The sequence below is a fragment of the Rhinoraja longicauda genome, chromosome 18 (assembly GCF_053455715.1).
Source record: "Rhinoraja longicauda isolate Sanriku21f chromosome 18, sRhiLon1.1, whole genome shotgun sequence".
NCBI classification, from domain to species: domain Eukaryota; kingdom Metazoa; phylum Chordata; class Chondrichthyes; order Rajiformes; family Arhynchobatidae; genus Rhinoraja; species Rhinoraja longicauda.
This window is the reverse complement of record NC_135970.1, coordinates 10,808,675-10,831,929: the sequence shown is the minus strand read 5'-3', so window position 1 is coordinate 10,831,929 and position 23,255 is coordinate 10,808,675. Positions and strand designations below refer to the sequence as shown.

Sequence of the window (23,255 nt, the reverse complement as noted above, 5' to 3'; positions counted from 1 at the left end):
AAAGCGTGAATGTACAGTTCTGGAGGAGAACAACAGGAAAATTAGATTACTAAAGGCATCAAAACATGAATAGGCCTTTTAAGCGTGCACTGGCTGGTGTTTGACTCGCATTCTGCTTTGCAAATGCTGATTCCGCGAGTTTAGCGCCTACTGATTTCAAGAAAAGTCCCTGCAACCTCGTCCACACAATTATTTATCCTCAGAATCTTTCAAAAAGCCAGTCGTGTCAAAGTTGAAAAGCAGAACAAGTAACCATTACACAATATAGCTCAACTGCACAAGTCACCATTACACAGTATAGCTCAACTGAACAAGTCATAGTTACACAGTATCGCTCAACTGTACAAGTCACCGTTACACAGTCTAGCTCAACTGAACAAGTCACCCTTACACAGTATATATAGGTCAATTGCACATTTATTTCCCTGGAGTTTCTTCAAAGTAAAAAAAAAAGTTACAAAAATAAAATCTTTTTGTCAACAGAATCAAAGGCAAGTTTCTGAACTTTCATCTAACTGCATCTTGGGCTCCATGCAGGAGGCACTAACTGGATAAGGCGACAGATTGGGAAGGTTCAGACTGAACTGGAGAAACTTTTGCACACGGAAGCAGAACCTTTCAATATAAAGATTTGAAATAGGGCCCAACATCGTACAGATATATGGGTGTTCAGAAATATATTGAGTACTCTTGCTTGCTCGGTAGCTTGGTCCAGACTCATTATTGATGATATACATTCACAGTAGTTTATGACAGCAATCGTAAACTACACTTATCCCTCGATTTCCAAATATGCAATCTTTGAGTTTTTGTTGCAATTCCACTGACTATTTTTTGCTGTAACAAAGAATAGGTTATTCCTTGCACGCTAGAATACACCACAGGTCACCACTCCTTTTCAATTTACTAAATTCTATTAAACAAAATGGTTTCCAGAAGGATACCCTTTTCATAAATCTAGGAATTGTTGTAATCAGTGAAACTAACGCTTGCGCATCTCCAAGTTCATGCAGAGAAACATGTCCCACATGTGTAGGAAGGAGCTGCAGATGCTGGTTTACACTGAAGGTAGACACAAAATGCTGGAGTAACTCAGCGGGACAGGCAGCATCTCTGGATGGAATGAACGGGTGGCATTTTCGGTTGAGACCCTTCTTCGGACTTTCTTCTGAAGAAGGGTCTTGACCGAAACGTCACCCAATTTAAAACTATTACATGGCTTGGGATAATCGAATTTGTGTTAGTACTTGTCTGCAGACTTGAAATTGTTGGCAAGCCAATCATTGGTGTCCACCAGAAACTTATCTTGGCAATGTTGCAATGTGCCTTATTCTTAACCACAGCACTCAGCGTGTTCTGGAAGCTCCACAATGCAGCCTGACCAAGAGCTCCAGAATTTGAACAAGTTTAACAACTTGAACAACATTTAAAAGACATTTGGATAGATATATGGATAGGAAATGTTTAGAGAGATATGGGCCAAACACAGGCAGGCAGGACTAGTGTAGATGGGGCAACTTGGTCAGCATGGGCAAGTTGCGCTGAAGGGCCTGCTTCCGTGCTGTATGGCTCTAAGTGAACAGAAAGGACCAGTAATATCTGTCCAAGTACAGACCCTTGAAAGATTATGATCCCGCATTATTGTTCTGTGTTGCGAACTGCTGGAGTTTGTGAGTTTTTGAGTCAGGGATCGTTTAATTTGCTGAGTAAAGATCCCAGTGTTCTCCTTCAACAATGTCGCCCCGAAAAAATCAGATAGTTCAAGCAACAAGTTCGGAATATTGACATTACCTTCCGTAATGCAACCTACATCTTTGGCCAGTAACACTCCTTTGTAAAGGCATGTGCAACATCACAGCAGCTCAGCAACCTCCATGCCCCAACCACATAGTTGCTCACCTCCAGCTGCACATAACCCCTGTAGCACATTTTAAACTGGATATTCTTCCAGTGAGGGATAAATGCAATCCTTTATTAGTCTGCAGCTGGAAAGTGAAATCGGAGGATATCTGGAGGTATGGCACACCACAGGAAATTATCCACCTAAAGCCGAGACAATCAAATGCCTGGTAGCAACATGAACAGCACTATTTTTAGTTCACAGTTGCTGTTGATCTCATTACAGTTCCTCCAAAAACAACTCCAGGCCTAAAATTACCTACAGCAAACTGTTTAGAAATTCTGAGCAGTAACTAATACCTCATTGAAGGATACTCTTGCAAGCAGATTCATTGTTACAAGCACGGGTTGATTCCTGCTCTCCTCTCTCACACATCATGTGCACAGCTTGTGACATTAGCCCGCAGAGCTGCTCATGAAGTGAAAAAAATACGTGCCTTCACAGATAACTTACAAACATTTTTCAGCACCATTTCAAGAAGAGCCTTCAATCCGAAAGGGGAGATGTCAGCAGGAAAGCTTCATCGTTTTGTGTGGGGTGGTTCAGTGAGGCAGCTGCTGCATCACGCACACGGGTTCAATCCGAACATCCAATACTGTCTGCGTAGAGTTTGCACGCACTTCCTGTGATAGAGTGAATTTCTCCTGGGTGCTCCAGTTTCCTCCCACATCCCAGAAACATGCAAATCAGTAGGCTAATTGGGCATGGCAAATGGCTGATTGTATGTAGGCGAGTGGGAGAATCTGGGACCGAGTCGATAGAAATGTGGGGAGAGTAAAAAAGAGAAGAAAAAAAAACACTACTGAAAGAACTCAAAAGGACACAAAGTGCTGTAGTAACTCGTCTGGTCAGGCAGTATTGCTATTGAGGGCGTGCAGCGTAGGTTTACTAGGTTAATTCCCGGAATGGCGGGACTGTCATATGTTGAAAGACTAGAGCGACTAGGTTTGTGTACACTGGAATTTAGAAGGATGAGAGGGGATCTTATCGAAACGTATAAGATTATTAAGGGGTTGGACATGTTAGAGGCAGGAAACGTGTTCCCAATGTTGGGGGAGTCCAGAACCAGGGGCCACAGTTTAAGAATAAGGGGTAGGCCATTTAGAACAGAGATGAGGAAAAACTTTTTTAGTCAGAGAGTTGTGAATCTGTGGAATTCTCTGCCTCGGAGGGCAGTGGAGGCCAATTCTCTGAATACATTCAAGAGAGAGCTAGATAGAGCTCTTAAGGATAGCAGAGTCAGGGGGTATGGAGAGAAAGCAGGAACGGGGTACTGATTGAGAATGATCAGCCATAATCACATTGAATGGCGGTGCTGGCTCGAAGGGCCGAATGGCCTCCTCCTGCACCTATTATCTATTGTCTATTGTATCTCTGGAGAACTAGAAACCTCACCTGTTCATGTTCTCAATTGATGCTGCTTGACCTGCTGAGATTTTCCAGCACTTTACATCTTTTTGTTTATTAACCAGCATCTGCAGTTCTTTCTTTCTACACTGAAAAAATCTCAGCAGGCCAAGCAGTATGTGCGGAGGGAAATGGACAGTCAATGTTTGGGACTCCCCGAGTTGATCCTGCATTGTTTTTTTGCTCCGGATTTCACCGTCTGTAATCTTGCATCTCCAGAATTAAAAAATGAGATTAGTGTAAGATTGGTGGACAGCAAGGACTCAGTCAGCTATCGGGCCTGTTTCACTGCTGACTATAGTTCTATGAATAAAGTTATTGCTCTAAACAAAAAGCTAACTGCACCATAAAGTCCTTAAGGCACACCTGTGGGTATTCTACGCTGTGCTTACACCAGTGTTCCACATTCAGGACAGACGATTGCTCATAGGTTTTGCCAGCGATAAGACACCTCCCCACCACCCTCTCCTCCAACTGATGCTATGGTACCAATCACCTCCCAATGCAAATTAGAAGCAGGGAAAGACTGGGTGGTAGACCTCTTCAGCATCAAGCTACAGGCAGCTGCATTTGGGTACTTCGAACTGAATAGGAAAATCTAATATTTTCAGTATTTATTGAGATAATTAATTCAATGTCTCAAGGAATTGCCAGTTAACTCCTGCATTTTTTTTTAAAAAGTATATATTTCACAATAATTGTACAGTCAGTAGCATATTCAATGACATGTTAACATCCCATTAATTAAACCCCAGAAAATTCAACGTTCCTCTCAATCCAACACAAAAGAATGTTGCCTAGGCAATAAACCTGAAGAGACAAATTATAGTCACAGTTTCTATTGGAATGCTCCCTTGAAAGAGAGCATCGTACAAAGGCCCGAGCTCAGTGCCAGCAGAATTCCAAACCGGATGGACTGAGGCTCGGCAATCAGACAGCGTCGTATGCTGACATAAGGGAAAGCATTGGACACCAACTTAGGCTCACCGCATAAACTTTACCATAATCTGCAATAACTGCCTCAGACTAATAACTGCACCAGACAGAGTGAAACACATTGGCGAAGGTCGAGGAAAAGCATGTCCCAAAACAAGCCACAGCTCACAACTATTCTATCACTCAACACCCTGAGTTCAGCACGTTCAATAGGAGAACTACCCCAATCTCATTCTTACTTTATAACTAGACCAAGTGGACCCGTTGGGCCCAAAACTCTCCCGCATTGGTGCAGCACCCTCCCCTCCTCCCTCCCCTCCCCCCATTCCATCCCCCACTCCATCCCCCTCAACCCCCCTTATCCTCCCTAGGAGATAGATTTAAACTTTAACATGTGAATAACTTAAAAAATATAACACCGATTTCGATGTAACTTCTTCCATTAGCACCAAAGGGACGACGGTGAGTAAGGTGGGCCTAAAATTGTCACGCTATCGTGTACCGTTTTGGCTGTAGTTCAGGAACAAACAAACAAACAAACGAGAGTTTGAGTGTCTGGATGAAACCCCAAAACACCAAGTCAGCTTATTTTTTCAAAGTATAAATTTTGAGTTGACTGGATGACCAGTAGTACTTTCGTGGGAAAATTAGCATCCCATTAATGAAACCTCATGACATTCAAAGTCGTTTTCAAACTGACACAAAGGGTTAGAAGCTAAATTATGACTCAAGTTGCACCTTATTCCGAAGCAGCCAGTTATCACAGGAGTGGACCTTTTGCCCTGATTCCATTTATCCTTACAATTAGTTCCTAGGTTGATGGTTATAAACATTCACAATGTGATGGTCACAGGAGAGAAAGCATGGTACACTTGCCGCCAATTACAGATATAAATAACCACCCAATTAACCACTGCAGCTATTCGCTGCTGAAGTGCCTGTGTATGTATGGGTCCACTGCAAATTCTTTCTGGAGCACATCAACAGCAGCATAAGCACACCACCCAGCAAGCACACTGCCAACGCACAACAAGGAAGGCTAACTTCAAACTGCACACATTTCCTCATCAGTGTACACTTGACTTCTGTGATGATAACCCACTCTGAATGCATGAGCATAGTTAAACGTCAGTGAGACGATTACTTTCATAATGTGGACATACTCATGATTAATGTACCTTATGTAAAGTACGTGGATCTATTCATGGTTACCTGCATGCCGCCACATGCAGGGAGATGCATATATGATGCATGTATGTGGCAAGTTCTCATCTACTACAGATTGGTGTCAGAATAAATGGAAAAGGGTAACAATAACGCAAAAAGCCAACGTCACTGAACTTGTGACAACATTGCCTTCTAAATTTACATATGCTATTGCGGAAGAGTGGTAACAAGTGTGAGTGAGAGTGCATGAGACTGCGGAAACACACATGCTTGTGAGTGTGCAGGAGGGTGAGATTTGTGTGGAGACTGATGCAAGTGTGTGAGGGGCAGCAATCTGCCCACCCCCTTACCTGTACACAGAAAATGGGGCTGGGGTTCCAGCACCCCTCCAGGTTTGCCCCGTCCCCTGGAGAGAGGGAATGCACAGCCAGAGGAAGGGAGGGAGGGAGAGAGGGAGGGGGGGAGAGAGGGAGGGAAGGAAGGAGGGAGGGAGGGCAAGCGAGCCTGCCCGGGGTGGAGTGGGCTGGGGAGGTGGGGAGGGAGGGAGGAGAGAGAAGGGATGGGGATGGAGGTGGTGGGGAGTGAGGAGGGGGTGGAGAGGGAGGGAGGGGGGGGGGGAGAGGGAGGGAGGGGGGGGGAGAGGGAGGGAGGGGGAGAGGGAGGGAGGGGAGAGGGAGGGGAGGGAGGGAGGGAGGAGGGGGTGGAGGAGGAGGAGGAGGAGGGAGGGAGGGAGGGAATGGTGGGGAGGTGGGGAGGGTCCAGCTAACCCCGGGTAACCCATTGACCGTCAAACTCTCGCTCACTCACCTCCGCCCGAAGAACTTGAGGCCGCCGAAGGGTTTGTTTTGGTGATGATGGTGGTGGTGGTGAGCGGACACCGGGCTCCCGTCGTCCTCACACAACGCGGGCACATCCGAGGACGAGGATCCGGACGCGCTGGATTCCTCCAACTCCGGCGCCAGCTCCTCTTCCCCTCCTTCGTCCATCACTCTGTTTGTCTTGTCCTCAGCGAGGATGTTTGTAGAGAGACTCTCTGTGTGAGTGAGTGTGTGAGAGTGTGTGTGTGTGTGTGAGAGTGTGTGTGTGTGTGTGTGAGTGAGTGAGTGTGTGTGTGTGTGTGTGTGTGTGTGTTAATGAGAATGAGAGTGAGTGAGCGTTAGTGAGTGTGTGAGTGAGTCAGTGAGTGAGTGAGTGAGTGAGTGTGTTAGTGAGAGTGTGAGTGAGTGTGTTAGTGAGAGTGTGAGTGTGTGTGAGTGTGTGTGTGTGAGTGTGTTTGTGAGAGTGTGTGTGTGTGTTAGTGATTGAGTGTGAGTGTGCGTGTGTTAGTGAGAGTGTGAGTGAGTGTGAGTGTGTGTGTTTGTGAGAGAGTGTGTGTGTGTTAGTGATTGAGTGTGAGAGTGAGAGTGTGTGTGTGTTAGTGAGAGTGTGAGTGAGTGAGTGTGAGAGTGTGTGTGTTAGTGAGAATGAGAGAGTGTGTGTGTGTGAGTGTGTGAGAGAGTTCAGGCTGTGCACACACGGTCGGTCACCTCCTCATCCAGGAACCAGCCAGGGAGAAGAAGAAGCCTGAGCTCGGAGCAGAGACGGTGGGGAGCAGGAGACAACAACGCCGGGCCGGGCCGGGCAGGATCATCTGGAGCAAGGAGTCCCAGTGCTAAGCAGCGCGACAGTAAATAAAGAGGGCAGGACCGAGCTCGCTGGTCGTCTCCAGCGCTGTTGCTGCTGTAGCTGTTGCTGCTGCTCCTGCTCCTGCTCCTGTAGCTGCTCCTGTAGCTGGTGGTGCTGGCTGCAGTAGGGGGCTGGGACGTGGAAGCCGTGGGCTGCGCTGGGCGAGGGCGAGGGTCCCGGGGAGCAGTGGCCGCAGCCCCGGCTCTGTGCATGGGGTGGACGGGCTGCTCCAGCAACACCAGTCGGATGCTGCACGGTCAGAACAGGAAGTTTCATTGCCTGCCTGCCTGCCTGCAGTGTGAGAGAGAGAGAGAGAGAGAGAGAGAGAGGAGCGACAGGACCCTGATAGTCGCCTGCTGATCTGCCTTCTGCACAATGAATGAATGAATGAACCGAAACCTCAGCCTGGGGGGGCTCCAGCAAGCGTGGAGTGCCGCCGCCTGGTGCCCACTGGCCGGCCTGGGTGCCCGCTCCTCCCCGGGCCTGGTGTGTGTGGGGGGGACCGTGTCTGTTTGTCTGTATGTGTGTGTGTGTGTCTCTGCTGATCGTGGAGACTTGCCAAGTAATGGCTCGTCAGGGCAGCCAGTTTAAAGTGTAACCCGTTTTGCTGGATGTCAACAGTCGAGGTTGCATTTTGTGAATAAATACCTTTGGCTTACTGCAAAATCTTTACTCCGTGCTATTGCGAAAGGGGGGCATTAATTCCCGAGTTTTGCATTTCATGGAATGCAAGCATTCAGTATGAATAAAATGAGTCAGGTTCTTCACTACTGTCCCAGCCCGGTCCCGTTTGAAGTTTGCAATCCCCCCCCCCCCCCCCCCCCCCATCATAAATCACCGGCCAAGTTGGGCATTGCAACCATTATCATTCCCAGGCTGGCTAATGGATGTTCGGCTGCAATAAGAGTTAACATTAACACCGCCCTATCCAACATCAAACTGTGCAACAAGGAAGTACAGATGCTGTTTTTGTTTTCTCCGAAGATAGACACAAAATGCTGGAGTAACTCAGCGGGACAGGTAGCATCTATGGAGAGAAGTATAAGAAAATAACTGCAGATGCTGGTACAAATCGATTTATTCACAAAATGCTGGAGTAACTCAGCAGGTCAGGCAGCATCTCTGGAGAGAAGGAATGGGTGACGTTTCGGGTCGAGACCCTTCTTCAGAGATCAAACTCTTCTGTTTATCCCTGGTCCCGTACTTGAGCTATTTCGGTCACACATTCAGGGGCAAAATGCTTTCCAACAGTTTTGTCCAGCCACTTCTTGTTCTGCCAATAAGCCACCAGGACTATTTCATACGTGCAATGCCTGATTGGTTGTAGCTTGAATGTGTAGTCTCATTCTTCCAAAAATAACTCAAGTGGAATAAATAAAGTTGAAATGGCATTTCCTTATCCACTTCACCGAGAAGCAGTTAAGTTAAGGAGCAGGCATTAAAATCACAAATGTAGCCTCAGTATCTTCTTCTCAGGGCAGTCCCTCATGATCGAGGCTGGCTTACTTCCCCCTCTCATTCTTATGGGTTTTGTGGCTGACAAGAACAAGATGGGAATGGCAGTATCTTCTACAAATGAGAGGCAGCGGGCAGATTGTTCTTAATGCCACCCCAGATGCTCCTTCGGCACTTTGAGCACTCTTGCCATTGTTTCCAAAGTGTAATGGGGATGTTGTACAGTATTTCTTCAACGAAGCTGTGAACACACGTCCTCAAATCCTGCCTTGCTGTCGCCTTCCCCTCAGCCAACAATGAACCATTCTACATTCCTCTGAACACCGTCTGCTTTGATCTATCGTTTTCACACCCTACCATTCCATATCTCTAGTTTCCCTCTCCCCTGACTCTCAGTCTGAAGAAGGGTCTCGACCTGAAACGTCACCCATTCCTTCTCTCCAGAGATGCTGCCTGACCCGCTGAGTTACTCCAGCATTTTGTATCTATACTTGATTCAATTATTTTATTGGTCCTTCCATGCCAGAGATTGAAATAAAATGTTTGTTTTCTGGGTCTGGTGTTGAACAAATGAATGATGTGGCCTGTCCAATTTAGCCAAATGAGTGGCACAAGGGCCCCAAAGCTGAGGAGGTTGGCCGGGATAATGTTAATTTGCTCAACCTCCCATTGAACTGGGGGAATGTTGAGGGAATACAATTAGTGGTATTTTTTTCCGGTGCCTTTGGAAGTCTGCTGTGGGTAGTCCAGGTCTCGGTACAGGAGCCTAACAACTGTTACCTCCAGATTCAAGAACGGCTTCTTCCTATCAACCATCAGATTCTTGAGCCACCCTGTACAACCCTAACCATAACCTTGGTTCAGTAGCCGACCAGTACGGACTTTGCACAACTGTGGTCAGTCCATGTACTTTGGTCTTTGCACTATCATGGTCTATTATGTGACTGGATCCTGGGCTTCCTGCTGGAACGACCGCAGGCAGTGAGAATGGGCCCGCACCTGTCCTCCACTATCACCCTGAGTACCGGCACACCACAGGGCTGTATTCTGAGCCCCATGCTCTACTCCCTCTTCACACACGACTGTGTTCCTGCATTCGACACCAACACCATTGTCAAGTTTGCAGACGACACAACAGTGATCGGGCTTATCACCAACGGGGATGAAACAAACTATAGAGCGGAGGTGCAGAACCTGGCGGACTGGTGCTTGGATAACAACCTGTCCCTAAATACCACCAAGACCAAGGAGCTGATCATCAACTTCCGTAGGTCGCATAACGGGGATGCCTCAGAAAAGCCACCAGCATCCACAAAGACTCTTCACACCCCTGCAACAGTCTGTTCGAACTCCTTCCATCGGGCAGACGATACAAGGCCTTCTACGCCCGCACCTCCAGACTCAGGAACAGCTTCATCCCCAGGGCCATAGCTGCTATGAACCGGTCCTGCTGAGCCGGATGGTCACAACGCATAGATCAACTTGCACTTTACCCTGTCTAAAACTGTTACAATTGTTTCGTCGGGTTGCTGTTGTCTAAATTACTTAAATTATTGCATCGTATGGGAGGCGCATTCCCAATCTCGTTGTACCCCTGGGTACAATGACAATAAAGATATATTGTATTGTATTGTATAACCGATAGTTTATTGTATACTTATTGATGTTGCTGCATCCAAATTGCCTGAAAATCTAAAGCAACTTAAATGTCATTGTTCTGGCTCACATCCAGCACATGTGACAAATAAACACTCTTGACACTTGTCTCCATTTCGAGCATATGATATAGGAGCAGAATTACACTATTTGGTCCATCAAGTCTGTTCCACCATTCGATCATAGCTGAGCTATTTTTCTCCCTTACTCACTTTCTCTTGCCTTCTCCCTGAAACTTTTGACACTCTCGTTAATCACAAACCTCTCAATCTCCACTTTAAAAATACCCAATGACTTGGCCTCCACCACTGTCTGTAGCAATGAATTCCACAGATTCACCACCCTCCGGCTAAAGAAATTTCTCCTCGTTTCAATTCATTTATCACATTGCTGTGGTGGACTTGTTACTTGTGACTGTAGTTTCTAAGTAAAACATCATCTTCGTGTAATTGGACGTGAAGCGCATTGAAGGCCATGAGATGGGAAACAAGTATGTTCTTCAGTAAGCGGTGAACAACAAACCTACTGCAAAGTAGAGTCAGCATCAATGTGTCCCATCATACACATATCATGATGATTCCCAAAGAGTCCCATGAGGGACTAATGAGCTCTTTAGAGCTTCAGTGTTTGTTTTCATGCCAGGTTGTTATAATTTAGTTGATGGCACCCATGAGCTTGGAGTGGGATGTATGAGATATGAAGGGGAGCATGTGCTGAAACTTCAGCTGGCAGCAATGCCACTCGGTTGTACGGATTGGACAGGATGCAATGTACCCAAGAACTGCAGAAGGCAATATTAAGCACAACAACGATTGATCTGTTCTCAGAAGCAATACAGCTACATAGCGGAGAGAAAAAGAACACAGAATCACCCTGTTTGTGTTGTGTAGTATTGTCTTGCAATGTGATTTGAAGATGATGCCGTTTGATCCCGCTCCCTCAATTTTTCGAGCAAATGTAACTGCACTGTCTTGTCAATGAATGAAAGACCTATTAACCAGAAGTGACAAAGATTGATGGCTGAGTTCCTTGGCTCTGGATTATATAGACTGTGTTGGCTCCTTCTGCTTAAACTCCCGGCAGAAATGAAGATACCCAAAGGGCCTCAGAACTTGCCAGACCTGTGGGACCGTTACTATTTAAGTCCAACTTCTGGTTGAAACCTCAGACCTGGTTGTCTCTCAGATGGAACTGCAGTGAGAGAGTGCAAATAAATGCAAAGAGGCAGTGAGGAAGCAGTTGGTTCCCGGACAAGAGTACAGCTGTTGTGAGAAACCCAAGCCAGCAGAAAAGCAAGCAGAGACACACAGCACAAAATGACCAAAACTGTAAGGAGCAGGCGATGATTATTTAAGGAATTAGAGAGGTCTGAGATTAGCCCATTAGCTTAGTCTCCGGGGATAAAATGCAATGCTCCATTTGCATATTCATAATACCTTCAAATTAACACAACAAGTGCATCTTACTTCTATCGGGAGTAAAAAACCACAATGTGCTAGAGTAATGTAGCGGGGCAAGCAATATCTCTTTGGCGATCCATGGCCATCAGAGATGCAGCCTGACCCACTGAGTTATTCCAGCACTTTGTGTTTTTTTTATAAACCAGCATCTGCAGTTCCTGGTTTTCGATTGGATTCAAAGTCGGTAACAGATAATGTGGGACAGACAGGTTCTGAGATGTAGGGAGGGATTTGGGGTGATGGGTTGTGCACCTCGTGTCTTATTTTTGTTTCCTTTCCTTGACAGTTTCGTCTTCCTGATCAGTTATTTTCTCTTCCGCAACAGGTATCCAAGGCAGCAATACTTCACGCAAGAACCAAGAACGGGGTCCCGGTTTTGGAAGTTCATGATTCACGAAACACAGTCTACACAATGCAAGCCAATCAAAACCAACAAAGATATTAAAGACAGCTGATATCTATGCATAGAAGAAACGCTAGCTGCTGAATGTATGTGGACATCCCAAAAGCACTGTAGTTATTCTGGAAGCACTGTAGTTAATTGTGCAGCATTGAGATCGGTATAACATCTTTACTATTGTAGGCGGGGGGGGGGGGGGGGGGGGGGGGGGGTGGGGAGAGATAAGACCTACCACTATGGGAGTTATTGTGGTTTCAAAGGAATAGATTAAAAGCCCTGTTGAATTCAAGAACAATAATCACATTAAGAGATTGTACAAGGTATTGTTCACTGCAATTAATCAAACTTCAGACATCATTGAATTTGATGGGATCTCTTAAATTCAAAGGCTGATGAATTATTGATGCAAAAGGAAACCTCGATGGATCATTATCTATTAAATAAATCTCCATTTAATGCTCCAGAACCTGCCTCCCTTGGTTTCTTATTTAAACCAAAAAATAGACGTATGTCTGTTAGGGCATTGTGAAATGATAACTTATTTTCATTATCATAATTGCAACCATGCCCACACAGATAAACATCTCTCAGAAACGCAATGAAAGGTGCAATCAGATGACTGTTACCTTCCAGCAAGGTCTTTCACAAAATGACCAGATTATATTCCTGATCATAGAACGGATACCAAATGTAATACTTTTATCTTCTTGGGATATATTTTCCTATTCTGAGGTAAAGCACTCTTTCATCCTGAGTTTATTCTCTTCCAGATGGTGTAGCATACCATCTAAATCCTTTTCCATCTAAATCCAGAAATTATCAATGAGCAGATAGACACAAAATGCTGGAGTAACTCAGCGGAACAGGCAGCATCTCTGGATAGAAGGAATGGGTGACGTTTCGGGTCGAGACCCTTCTTCACACTGAGAGTCAGGGGAGAGGGAGACACAGAGATGAGGAAGTGTAAGATGTGAAAACAAGACCTCAAAGGGGATGAGAATCAAGGAAAATGTGGAATAGATCATTGTTAGCTTGGAGAAGATGACAACGAAGCATACTGAGATAAAATGTAATCAAGGCAACAGTCAGACCAGGTGGAGAACTAGGAAGGTGGAAAGATGGAGAGAGAGAGGGAAAGCAAAGATTACTTGAAGTTAGAGAAGTCAATATTCATAGGGCAGGGCCTATAAGCTGCCAATGTGAAATATTATCACTGTGCATTCAGGTTCGTCTTTCCAACTTCTTCCAGCACCCTGGCTACTAGCAAGTCAGGGGGACATGGCTCCACTAAAGCTAATGCTGTAGGAGATGTGACCTCTGCCATCACTCTCGCCACCATGTTAACAAGGAGACAATGGAGCCGTTTTGAAGAGTTGTCAGAAAAAGCAAAGTTTTAGTGCTGGGCTCAACTCTCACCTCCAGGTCAGCTGTTTGTGTGTGTCTCTCTCTCTCAGACCAAGCACCCAGCAATGCCCAAACCCTTTAAGTGTTGCATTGAATTTTAAATCTAAGCTTCATTTTCCCCCGAACCTGAATGTAAAAAACAAAATCCTATACTTTATTTGAAGATGCCGTAAGCAAGGCCCGATCATTATTTGTCCGTCAAACATTGGCAAAGCAGTTTCCCTGCTCAGTTAGCACACTGCTGTTGTTAAATCTTGATGAACACAAATAGGCACCAAATTTCCTCGCGATCAGCAGAGACGACAACTTGAAATATGTTTCATACACATGCAAACATAATGATAATGAAATGTGACACATTTCCTTCTACTCTAAATTCTGTGTGCTAGAATTGGCTTTAACTCTGTACAACACAATAATGGTCCGATTTTTCCTAAGTATTTAGTACCTTCTGTTTAACTCCATGCCCTTCCCAATCAGGTCTTCCAAGCCTTGTACCTTTTTGATATTGAGGCAAAGAAAGCCGTCTTTTGATCTCAACCTAACGTTGACAGAAGGAGAACTTACATATGACAACACATGATGCTGCTGCTGCTGCTGCTGCTGCTGCTGCACAACTCCAGGGACCCTGGTTCAATCCCGATCTCTGCAGCTGTCTGTGTAGAGTTAGCATATTCTTTCTTTGACCACACGGGTTTCCCTTAAGTGCTCTGGTTTCCTCCTGCATCCCTAAAACCTGCAGGGTTAATTGGCCACTGGGGGGGGGGGGGGGGGGGGGGGGGGGATGGGGGGGGGGGGAAGGGTGAGGTAGGAGAATCAGGGTGAAGTTGATGGACATGTGAGAGAGAATGGGTTACAGGGAGAGTGAATGGGGAATGGGATTATTCTGAGGCAGCCATGGATTTGAAGGACCGAACATCTTCTATTTTGTATGAAATAATACATATCAAAGAACTTGTATTTATTTGGTAGCTTCAATGCAACAAAATGTTTTACAGCTGTACAATCAAACAAATTTGGCTCTGTGCCACTTAAGAGGTGACCATAAGATTGGTCAATGAAATAAATCTTAATGAAGGAAGCAGAGGTGGAGAGACTTCCCGGGAGAATGTTCAGGACCTAGGGCCTTGACTGATGAATCCATAGCCTCCAGTATGGCACAATAGACAATAGACAATAAGTGCAGGAGTAGGCCATTCAGCCCTTCGAGCCAGCACCGCCATTCAATGCGATCATGGCTGATCACTCTCAATCAGTACCCCGTTCCTGCCTTCTCCCCATACCCCCTCACTCCGCTATCCTTAAGAGCTCTATCCAGCTCTCTCTTGAAAGCATCCAATGAACTGGCCTCCACTGCCTTCTGAGGCAGAGAATTCCACACCTTCACCACTCTCTGACTGAAAAAGTTATTCCTCATCTCCGTTCTAAATGGCCTACCCCTTATTCTTAAACTGTGGCACCTTGTTCTGGACTCCCCCAACATTGGGAACATGTTTCCTGCCTCTAATGTGTCCAATCCCCTAATTATCTTATATGTTTCAATAAGATCCCCCCTCATCCTTCTAGTTGCACAGTTGACTGCAGGATGGTCAAGAGGCCAGAACAGGAAGAACATGCTGTTCTGGAGGGTCAGGCTGCAGGAGGTTGCAGAGGTGAGAAGGAGTGAGGCCAGTGAGGAATCTGAAAACAGAATGAGAATTTATTTTTTTGCTAGACCTGGAGCCAAAGTAGATCAGCAAACCCCACGGGAGGTATATACAAGATACCATATACAGGAATTTAGAATGAATTTCAGGAAGGCAGAATGAAAGAGTAAAGCTAGGAAGATGTCAAGTCAAGTCAAGTTTATTTGTCACATACATATACAAGATGTGCAGTGAAATGAAGGTGGCCACGCCTGTGGATTGTGCTAAACTACAAAACAGAATAGAAAAAAACAATTTATAAATAAATAAATTAATATAGTAAATTAAATTGGTTCCTGGTGATATGAGAGTTACCAGTCCTGATGGCCTGAGGGAAGGAACTCCGTCTCATCATTTATCTCTCAATTATCATGAAGAGATATCAGCATGTTTAAGAGTGTTTCAGCAGCAGTTGTACTGCTGTAAGGGTGGAGTTGTGCTGCTTGCATACGTGACAAGGGGCAATCTTCAAGGTAGAATGGATAAACTCGACTTATTTTCTCATTTGGCCCCATGGTTGTTATCTACCTGGTCCAGTCTCAAAGGGTTGCAAGAGAGACTGATTACATCCAAAAGCTTGTTGATGCAGTAAATCTGAAATGAAAACAGAAAATGCTGGAAACACTCAGCAGGTCGGGCTTCACCTTTGGAGAAAGAAACACAGTTAATATTTTAGGTTGATGACTTTTTATTCAAACAGGGACAAGTTATACATAAAGAAAAGTTGCATCTCTAACTTTTCCCAGTTCAGATAAAAGGCCATTGACATGAAACATCAGTTACGTTTCTTTCTCCAGTGATGTTGCTTGACCAGCAGGTTCAGAAGTTTTGTTAAGATTTCCAGCATCTGCAGGTTTTTGCTTACCAATCACTGAAGACAATAGTTTTTGTCATTCTAATTATCTAACTGGAAGGAGCTTCTGCTCAAACATTACTGGATTTCAGGTGAGCAATTTGAAAATTACAAGGCAGTGCTGTAAAGCTGCTTCTTGTGACTGGACGGGTGGATGTGGGGAGTGTGTCAGCAGAAAGGGGGAAGATCAGCAACGGAACATAAAATCACGTAACAGAACCAGTCTGTTGAACATTCACTTTCCTTCTGTTACGAACATTTCCCCTTCCAATAGGACAAAAGATTGTGCACAAATTTGCTCCAGTACGGACCACAGACCCGATGGCTCAATGTTAGACTTCAGATATAATGTGTAGGAAGGAATTGCACATGCTGGTTTAAACCGAAGATAGACCCAAAAGCCTGGTGTCAGACAGCGTCTCTGGAGAAAAGGAATAGGTGACGTTTTGGGTCGAGACCCTTCTTCAGACTCAGAGGCATAAGGTCATAGGTGATAGGAGCAGAATTAGGCCATTCAGCCCATCTAGTCCACTCCGCCATTCAATCATGGCTGATCTATCTCTCCTCTTCCTAACCTATTTTCCTGCTATCTCCCCAAAACGCCTGACACCCGTATTAATCAAGAATCTATCAATCTCTGCTTTGAAATTCGATATTCAGGAGGGATAGACAGAAAGGAAGAGGATGTGGGGTGGCATTGCTGGTTAAAGAGGAGATTCGTGCAAAAGGAAGGAGAGACATTAGCTTGAATGCTGTCGAATCAGTATGGGTAGAACTGCAAAATAGTCAAGGGCAGAAAACACTTGTCGGAGCTGTATACAGACCACCAAACAGTAGTAGGGAGGTTGGGGATAGCATCAAGCAGGAAATTAGGGATGCGTGTAGCAAAGGTACAGCAATCATCATGGGTGACTTTAATCTACATAGAGATTGGACCAACCAAATTGGTAGTGAGGAGGAGGATTTCCTGGAATGTATACGGGATGGTTTTTTCAACCAATATGTAGAAGAACAGACTAGAGGACAGGTCATCCTAGACTGGGTATTGTGTAATGAGGAAGGATTAGTTAGCAATCTTGTTGTGCAAGGCCCCTTGGGCAACAGTGACCATAATATGGTGTAATTCTACATTGGGATGGAGAGTGACAAGGTTAATTCAGAGACTAGGGTCCTGAACTTAAAGAAAGGAGACTTTGAAAGTATGAGACACGGATAGGCTAGGATAGACTGGCAAATTATACTTAAAGGGTTGACGGTGGAGATACAATGGCAAAGATTTAAAGACCGCATGGATGACTTCCAAAAATACATGCTTGAGTCGATTATTAAAGATGTTATAGCAGTGCATTTGGAAAGCAGTGACAGGATCGGTCAAAGTCAGCATGGATTTATGAAGGGGAAATCATGCATGACTAATCTTCTGGAATTTTTTGAGGATGTAACAAGTAGAATGGATAAGGGAGAGCCAGTGGATAAGGTGTATTTGGACTTTCAAAATGCCTTTGACAAGGGCCCACACAAAATTAGAGCACATGGTATTAGGGGTAGGGTATCGACATGGATAGAGAACTGGTTGGCAAACAGGAAGCAAAGAGTAGGAATTAACAGGTCCTTTTCAGAATGGCAGGCAGTGACTAGTGGGGTGCCGCAAGGCTCGGTGCTGGTACCCCAGTTATTTACAATATATATTAACGATTTAGACGAGGGAATTAAATGTGACATCTCCAAGTTTGCGGATGACACAAAGCTGGGTGGCAGTGTGAGCTGCAATGAGGATGCTATGAGGCTGCAGGGTGATTTGGAGAGGTTGGGTGAGTGGGCAGATGCATGGCAGATGCAGTATAATGTAGATAAATGTGGGGTTATCCACTTTGGAGGCAAGAACAGGAAGGCAGATTATTATCTGAATGGTGTCAGATTAGGAAAAGGGGAGGTGCAATGAGGCCTGGTAGTGCTTGTACATCAGTCACTGAAAGTAAGCGTGCAGGTACAGCAGGCAATGAAGAAAGCTAATGGCATGTTGGCCTTCATTGCGAGAGGATTTGAGTTTAGGAGCAAGGAGGTCCTACTGCAGTTGTACAGAGTCCCAGTGAGCCCGCACCTGGAGTATTGTGTGCAATTTTGGTCTCTTAATTTGAGGAAGGACATTATTGCTATTGAGGGAGTGCAGTGTAGGTTCACCAGGTTAATTCCCGGGATAGCAGGATGGACATATAATGAAAGAATGGGTTGACTGGGCTTGTATGCACTGGAATTTAGAAGGGTGAGAGGGGATCTTATAGGGACATATAAAATCCTTAAAGGATTGGGCAGGCTAGATACAGGAAAAATGTTGGTGATGTTGGGAGTCCAGAACCAGAGGTCACAATTTTAGAATAAGGGGTAAGCCTTTTAAGACTGAGATGAGGAAAAACTTTTTCACCCAGAGAGTTGTGAATCTGTGGAATTCACTGCCACAGAAGGCAGTGGGGGCCAATTCACTGGATGTTTTCAAGAAAGAGTTAGATTTAACTTTTAGGCTAAAGGAATCAAGGGATGAGGTGAAAAAGCAGGAACGGAGTACTGATTTTAGATGATCAGCCATGATCGTATTGAATGGTGGTGCAGGCTTGAAGGGCCGAATGGCCGACTCCTGCACCTATTTTTCTATGTTTCTAACAATAGCCATTGACTTGGCCTCCACAACTTTCTGTGGTAAAAAAAATCCACATTCACCACCCTCTGGCCAAATAAATTCCTTCTCATCTCCTTTCTAAAGGAACGTCCTGTAAGTCTGAGGCTATGACGTCTAGACCTAGACACTCCCACTAGTAGAAACATCCTCTCCACATCTACTCTATCCAAGCCTTTCGCTATTTGGCATGTTTCAATGAGGTTCCCCCTCATTGAAGGAATCAGGGGAGTTGACTCTCAGTCTGAAGAAGGGTCTCGACCCAAAACGCTACCTATTCCTTTTCTCCGGAGATTCTGTCTGACCCACTGAGTTACTCCAGCTTTTTATGTCAGACTTAAGATATATGAATGGCATACATTCATACAATAGCAGTACACACTACTGTTTTACAGGAAGGCTTAATCACTCACAATATGTTCAACACATTTGAAAATATTGACATATAATTCTGGTAGCAAGTAAGAAAGATCAGGAAATGGAGTCTGCTGATAAAAATAATTGAATCTGAAATTAATTGAGTGGAAAATAATGACCCTCTTCTCTCACCACTCCGAACACACATCTACCCTGATAAAGACACAACCACAACTCTGGGGGTAATGTGTTGTTTCTAAAGAATCTTTTTAGCTGAAATATGTATCACCCCCCCAGCAATGTGCGACAAATATTACTCAGCGTCTCTTACAACTTGCTGATAGTGTTTGTTTCAGGCTTACAGGGTGAGACATAAGCTGCCTCAACACCTCAGCCGTGTTGTGCAGTTTAAGATTTACTTTGGAAAACTGACTTTTTTTTAAAGCAAGGAGCAGTATTTTCCCAAACATTTTCGGTCCACGAACACATCCCCAACACCCCCTTACCCTACCCTCCAGAAAGCATCATTCAGACTAGCTGTTTGCACGGCCCACCAAGATCAGTGGTAGCAACTCACGCAGGGCACTATTTACTAACATTTCCAATAAAATAAAATGCTGGTTTAATGACAATTACAAGCGTGAGTGCGCTAACAAAACTGCTTAGACTATTATCTCAATAATTCCGCATGAATCATTAGATTATATGCGAGTAATAACCTTGGAAAGTTCCAAGAAATATGATTTAGGAAAATAGTGCACTTTTATAGTGAAGGTCAGTGGAGTGCAAGGCAGTACAACTACTCCAGAGCATGTCAAGTGTGCACTGCCACTTCTTTTGCCCAGTGCCCCGCTCACCTCCGGCAACATGTGCCACCCCCTTGCCCCTTAGTCCCCCTTGCCCCATGGTATTTGCACAGCCCCCCAGGGGGTAGCACTGCCCACTTTGGCAACCACCACTAATGTAGATTATAGTTTGAATTGCAGTAGCACCATAGCCTCCCTTTGATCCCCATTTCCCATCGGCAGTCATTTCTTCAGATGCATGGACCATGGAATTCCTTCTACAAACTCCCAATCCTCCCTAAATATAAAAGAGCTTCCAAAAATTGAATCATAAACACCTTAACTGCAGGTGCAGGGATCTTGATTAACTAACCTAAGTAACTAACTGACAATTAAAAACCCCACTGTCTAATTAAGTATTGCACTGTTACCATTAGACATCATAAGGTCACAAGTGATGGGAGCAGAATTAGGCCATTCGGTCCATCAAGTCCACTCCGCCATTCAATCATGACTGATCTATCTCTCCCTCCTAACCCCATTCACCTGTCTTCTCCCCATAACCCCTGACACCCGTACTAATCAAAAATCTATCTATTTCTGCCTTAAAATTATCCATAAACTTGGCCTCCACAGCCTTCTGTGGCAAAAAATTCCACAGATTCACCACCCTCTAACTAAAGAAATTCCTCCTCATATCCTTCCTAAAGGAACGTCCTTTAATTCTGAGGCTATGACCTCTCGTCCTAGACTCTCCCACTAGTGGAAACATCCTCTCCACATCCACTCCATCCAAGCCTTTCACTATTCGGTAAGTTTCAATGAGGTCCCCTCTCAACCTTCTAAACTCCAGCGAGTGCAGGCCCAGTGCCGTCAAACGCTGATCATATGTTAATCCACTCATTCCTGAGATCATTCTTGTGAACCTCCTCTGGGCCCTCTCCAGAGCCAGCACATCCTTCCGCAGATACGGTGCCCAAAATTGCTCAGGTTACAAGATTCTATCATTCTGGATTTAAGTCTCAGCCTTACTTACATGTAATTTCGTGGCCCACATTTCAGTGTAGTGCACAGAGAGGGCAGCATGTTTGCAGGTGCTGTCCATCAGATGAACCTGAAGAATCCAATTAACTCATTTGAAGACAAGCAAGAAAGGTTTCGCTGTCCCAGAGCAATGCGTGCCCATCATTTATTCATTGGCCAGTTGCCACGTCGTGCTGTGCCGACCAGGCTCCCCTATCTCACAGTGATCGAGTCTCAAGCAATTCACTTGTTGCAATGCACTTTGGGTCAGATGTCATAAAGCTTTATGTAAATATGCTTTACATCAGCCGCATCTCAGCTGCCTTCACTCCACGTCAGGTCATTCTGGGTTCAAACCCACAGTTCACAAAACCTGGCCGCAACGGTCTGGGCCACCAAGGTGGGGCTGAAGAAGGGCTGCACTCTCACAGATAGTGTCTTTTAGATGAGACTAGACCAAGTGGACCCATTGGACCCATTGGACCCATTGGGCCCAAACCTCTCCTGCATTGGTGCAGCACCCTCCCCTCCCCTCCTCCCCTCCCCCTCCCCCTTCCCCTGCACTCCATCCCCCTCAACCCCCTTATCCTCCCTCAACCCCCTTATCCTCCCTCCCCCCTCCCTCCCTCCCTCCCTCCCCCTCCCTCCCTCGAAGATAGATTTAAACCTTAAAATGTGAATAACTTTAATAACACCGATTTCAATGAAACTTCGTCCATTAGCACCAAAGGGACGATGGTGAGTAAGGTGGGTCTAAAGTTGTCGCGCTATCGTGTACCATTTTGGCTGTAGTTCAGGAACAAACAAACAAACAAACGAAAGTTTTAGTATATAGATTTCAAACTGAAGTCCTCTCTGCTTTCTCAGAAGGATGAAGGCAACACTTTAAGCTATTTCAATGAAAAGCAACCTCTGGAGCTCTGGCCCATGTTTATAGCATCACCATGCGATGTATTCTCACTCATGGTGTCATCCAGCACTGAAATAGGTCCTTCAGCCCACCGAGTTTGCACCAAATAAACATTTACACTCATCCTAAACTGCTCTATTCTCCCCACAATCCCATCAACTCACCCCAGATGCTCCCTCCCATTCACACAGGCACATGGAGCAATTTAGAATGGAGATACAAGACCCAATATGAAGATGTGTCCCGACCCGAAACACCTTTAGTCCTTTTCCCTCCACAGAATGATATCTGGCCTGCTGACTTCCTCCAGCACTTTGTTTATTGAGCAATTTAGAGTGGTCAATTAAACCACCAAACCGTCGCTCTTTAGGGTGTGGGAGGAAACTGGAGCACAGGGGAGAAACTTATGTGGTCACAGGAAGAGCTTGCAAACTACCACACAGACAGCACCAGAGGTCAAGGTTGAACTTGGGTCACTGGGGCTGTGGTGCAGCACATCTGGCAGCTGTGCCAGAATGCTGATGCAGTTGCTACAGTACTGATCACACTTTACAGACTTTAAGTCCAGTCCTTTCCTGCATTATTTTTTCCGTTTTCCGTCATTATTAATTCCTTCCCAGGTTTGATGGGTGATGGGAAGATGTCAGTACTTTGGCCAAGACTCTGCTATAAAGCTTTAGGATATATAATCCCAGAATGGTCAAAGTGGTTACACAAACGGTGGATGAAAGCATGAGGTAGAGGGAGGGGGAGGGGGGGTGTTAAGGACAAGGATGACAACTTCAAACTGAGCCACTGTTTAACCAGGGAGCCTGTACAGTCTGCATGTGTGTCAATGATGGATGAACGGGACGTAGTGTGAGGTGTAGTTTAGTTTATTGTCACGTGTACCGAGGTACAGTGAAAAGTTTTTAAAATGCAGACAGCAGGGAGGGTGGGACTCGAATGACCACATCCATTGAAGAAGGGTCTCGACCCGAAACGTCACCCATTCCTTCTCTCCCGAGATGCTGCCTGACCTGCTGAGTTACTCCAGCATTTTGTGAATAAATACCTTCGATTTGTACCAGCATCTGCAGTTATTTTCTTATACATCCATTGACAGTAATGGCCCAGATGGGGCTCCAAAAGTGGATGAAGTGAATGAGGAGGGGAGATGGCACTAGCCCAGAATGCCAACTTTAATCGGCGTGGACAAGGTGGGCCGAAGGGCCTGTTTCGGTGCTCCATGTGGTAACCAGTGTTACTGGGATGGTCTTGCTGACAGAGTGGATGTGGAGTTCGAAGCTTAAAGTCGAGTAAGTTGCTTTAGATGCAAACAGTCTGGCTCAGCCTTGGTGGCTGACCAGCAACAATGAGGAATTTGAAGGCTGGGACACAGTGTTTGTGGCAAGGAAAGAAGATAATGGATTTGGTCTTCCGAACTGTAAGATATTTCAAGTTACTCAGACCTAAATGTTGAACAGGCAACAAGGCACATGAGATGTGGTGGAGAGGCCAGGGAGGTGGTGCTAAGATGAA

At 45.3% G+C, this 23,255-nt stretch overlaps 1 protein-coding gene across 4 annotated transcripts in view; it reads right to left on the bottom strand.

Moving 5' to 3' along the window:
- Positions 1 to 23,255, bottom strand: part of dgkza (diacylglycerol kinase, zeta a) — a 567,459-nt gene that overhangs the window by 401,601 nt on the left and 142,603 nt on the right. For 2 of the 4 annotated variants that reach the window (XM_078415101.1, XM_078415103.1), the window contains exon 1: positions 6,218 to 6,302. The exons of 1 other annotated variant lie outside the window; for it this stretch is intronic. Coding sequence is in view for 1 of the 3 variants with exons in the window: in XM_078415105.1 (XP_078271231.1) it covers positions 6,218 to 6,396 (179 nt within the window). In the remaining 2 variants the exon portion in view is untranslated. Of the gene's footprint in view, positions 1 to 6,217; positions 7,513 to 23,255 lie in introns of those variants that run through there. One more of the 4 variants, XM_078415105.1, reaches the window with a different exon arrangement.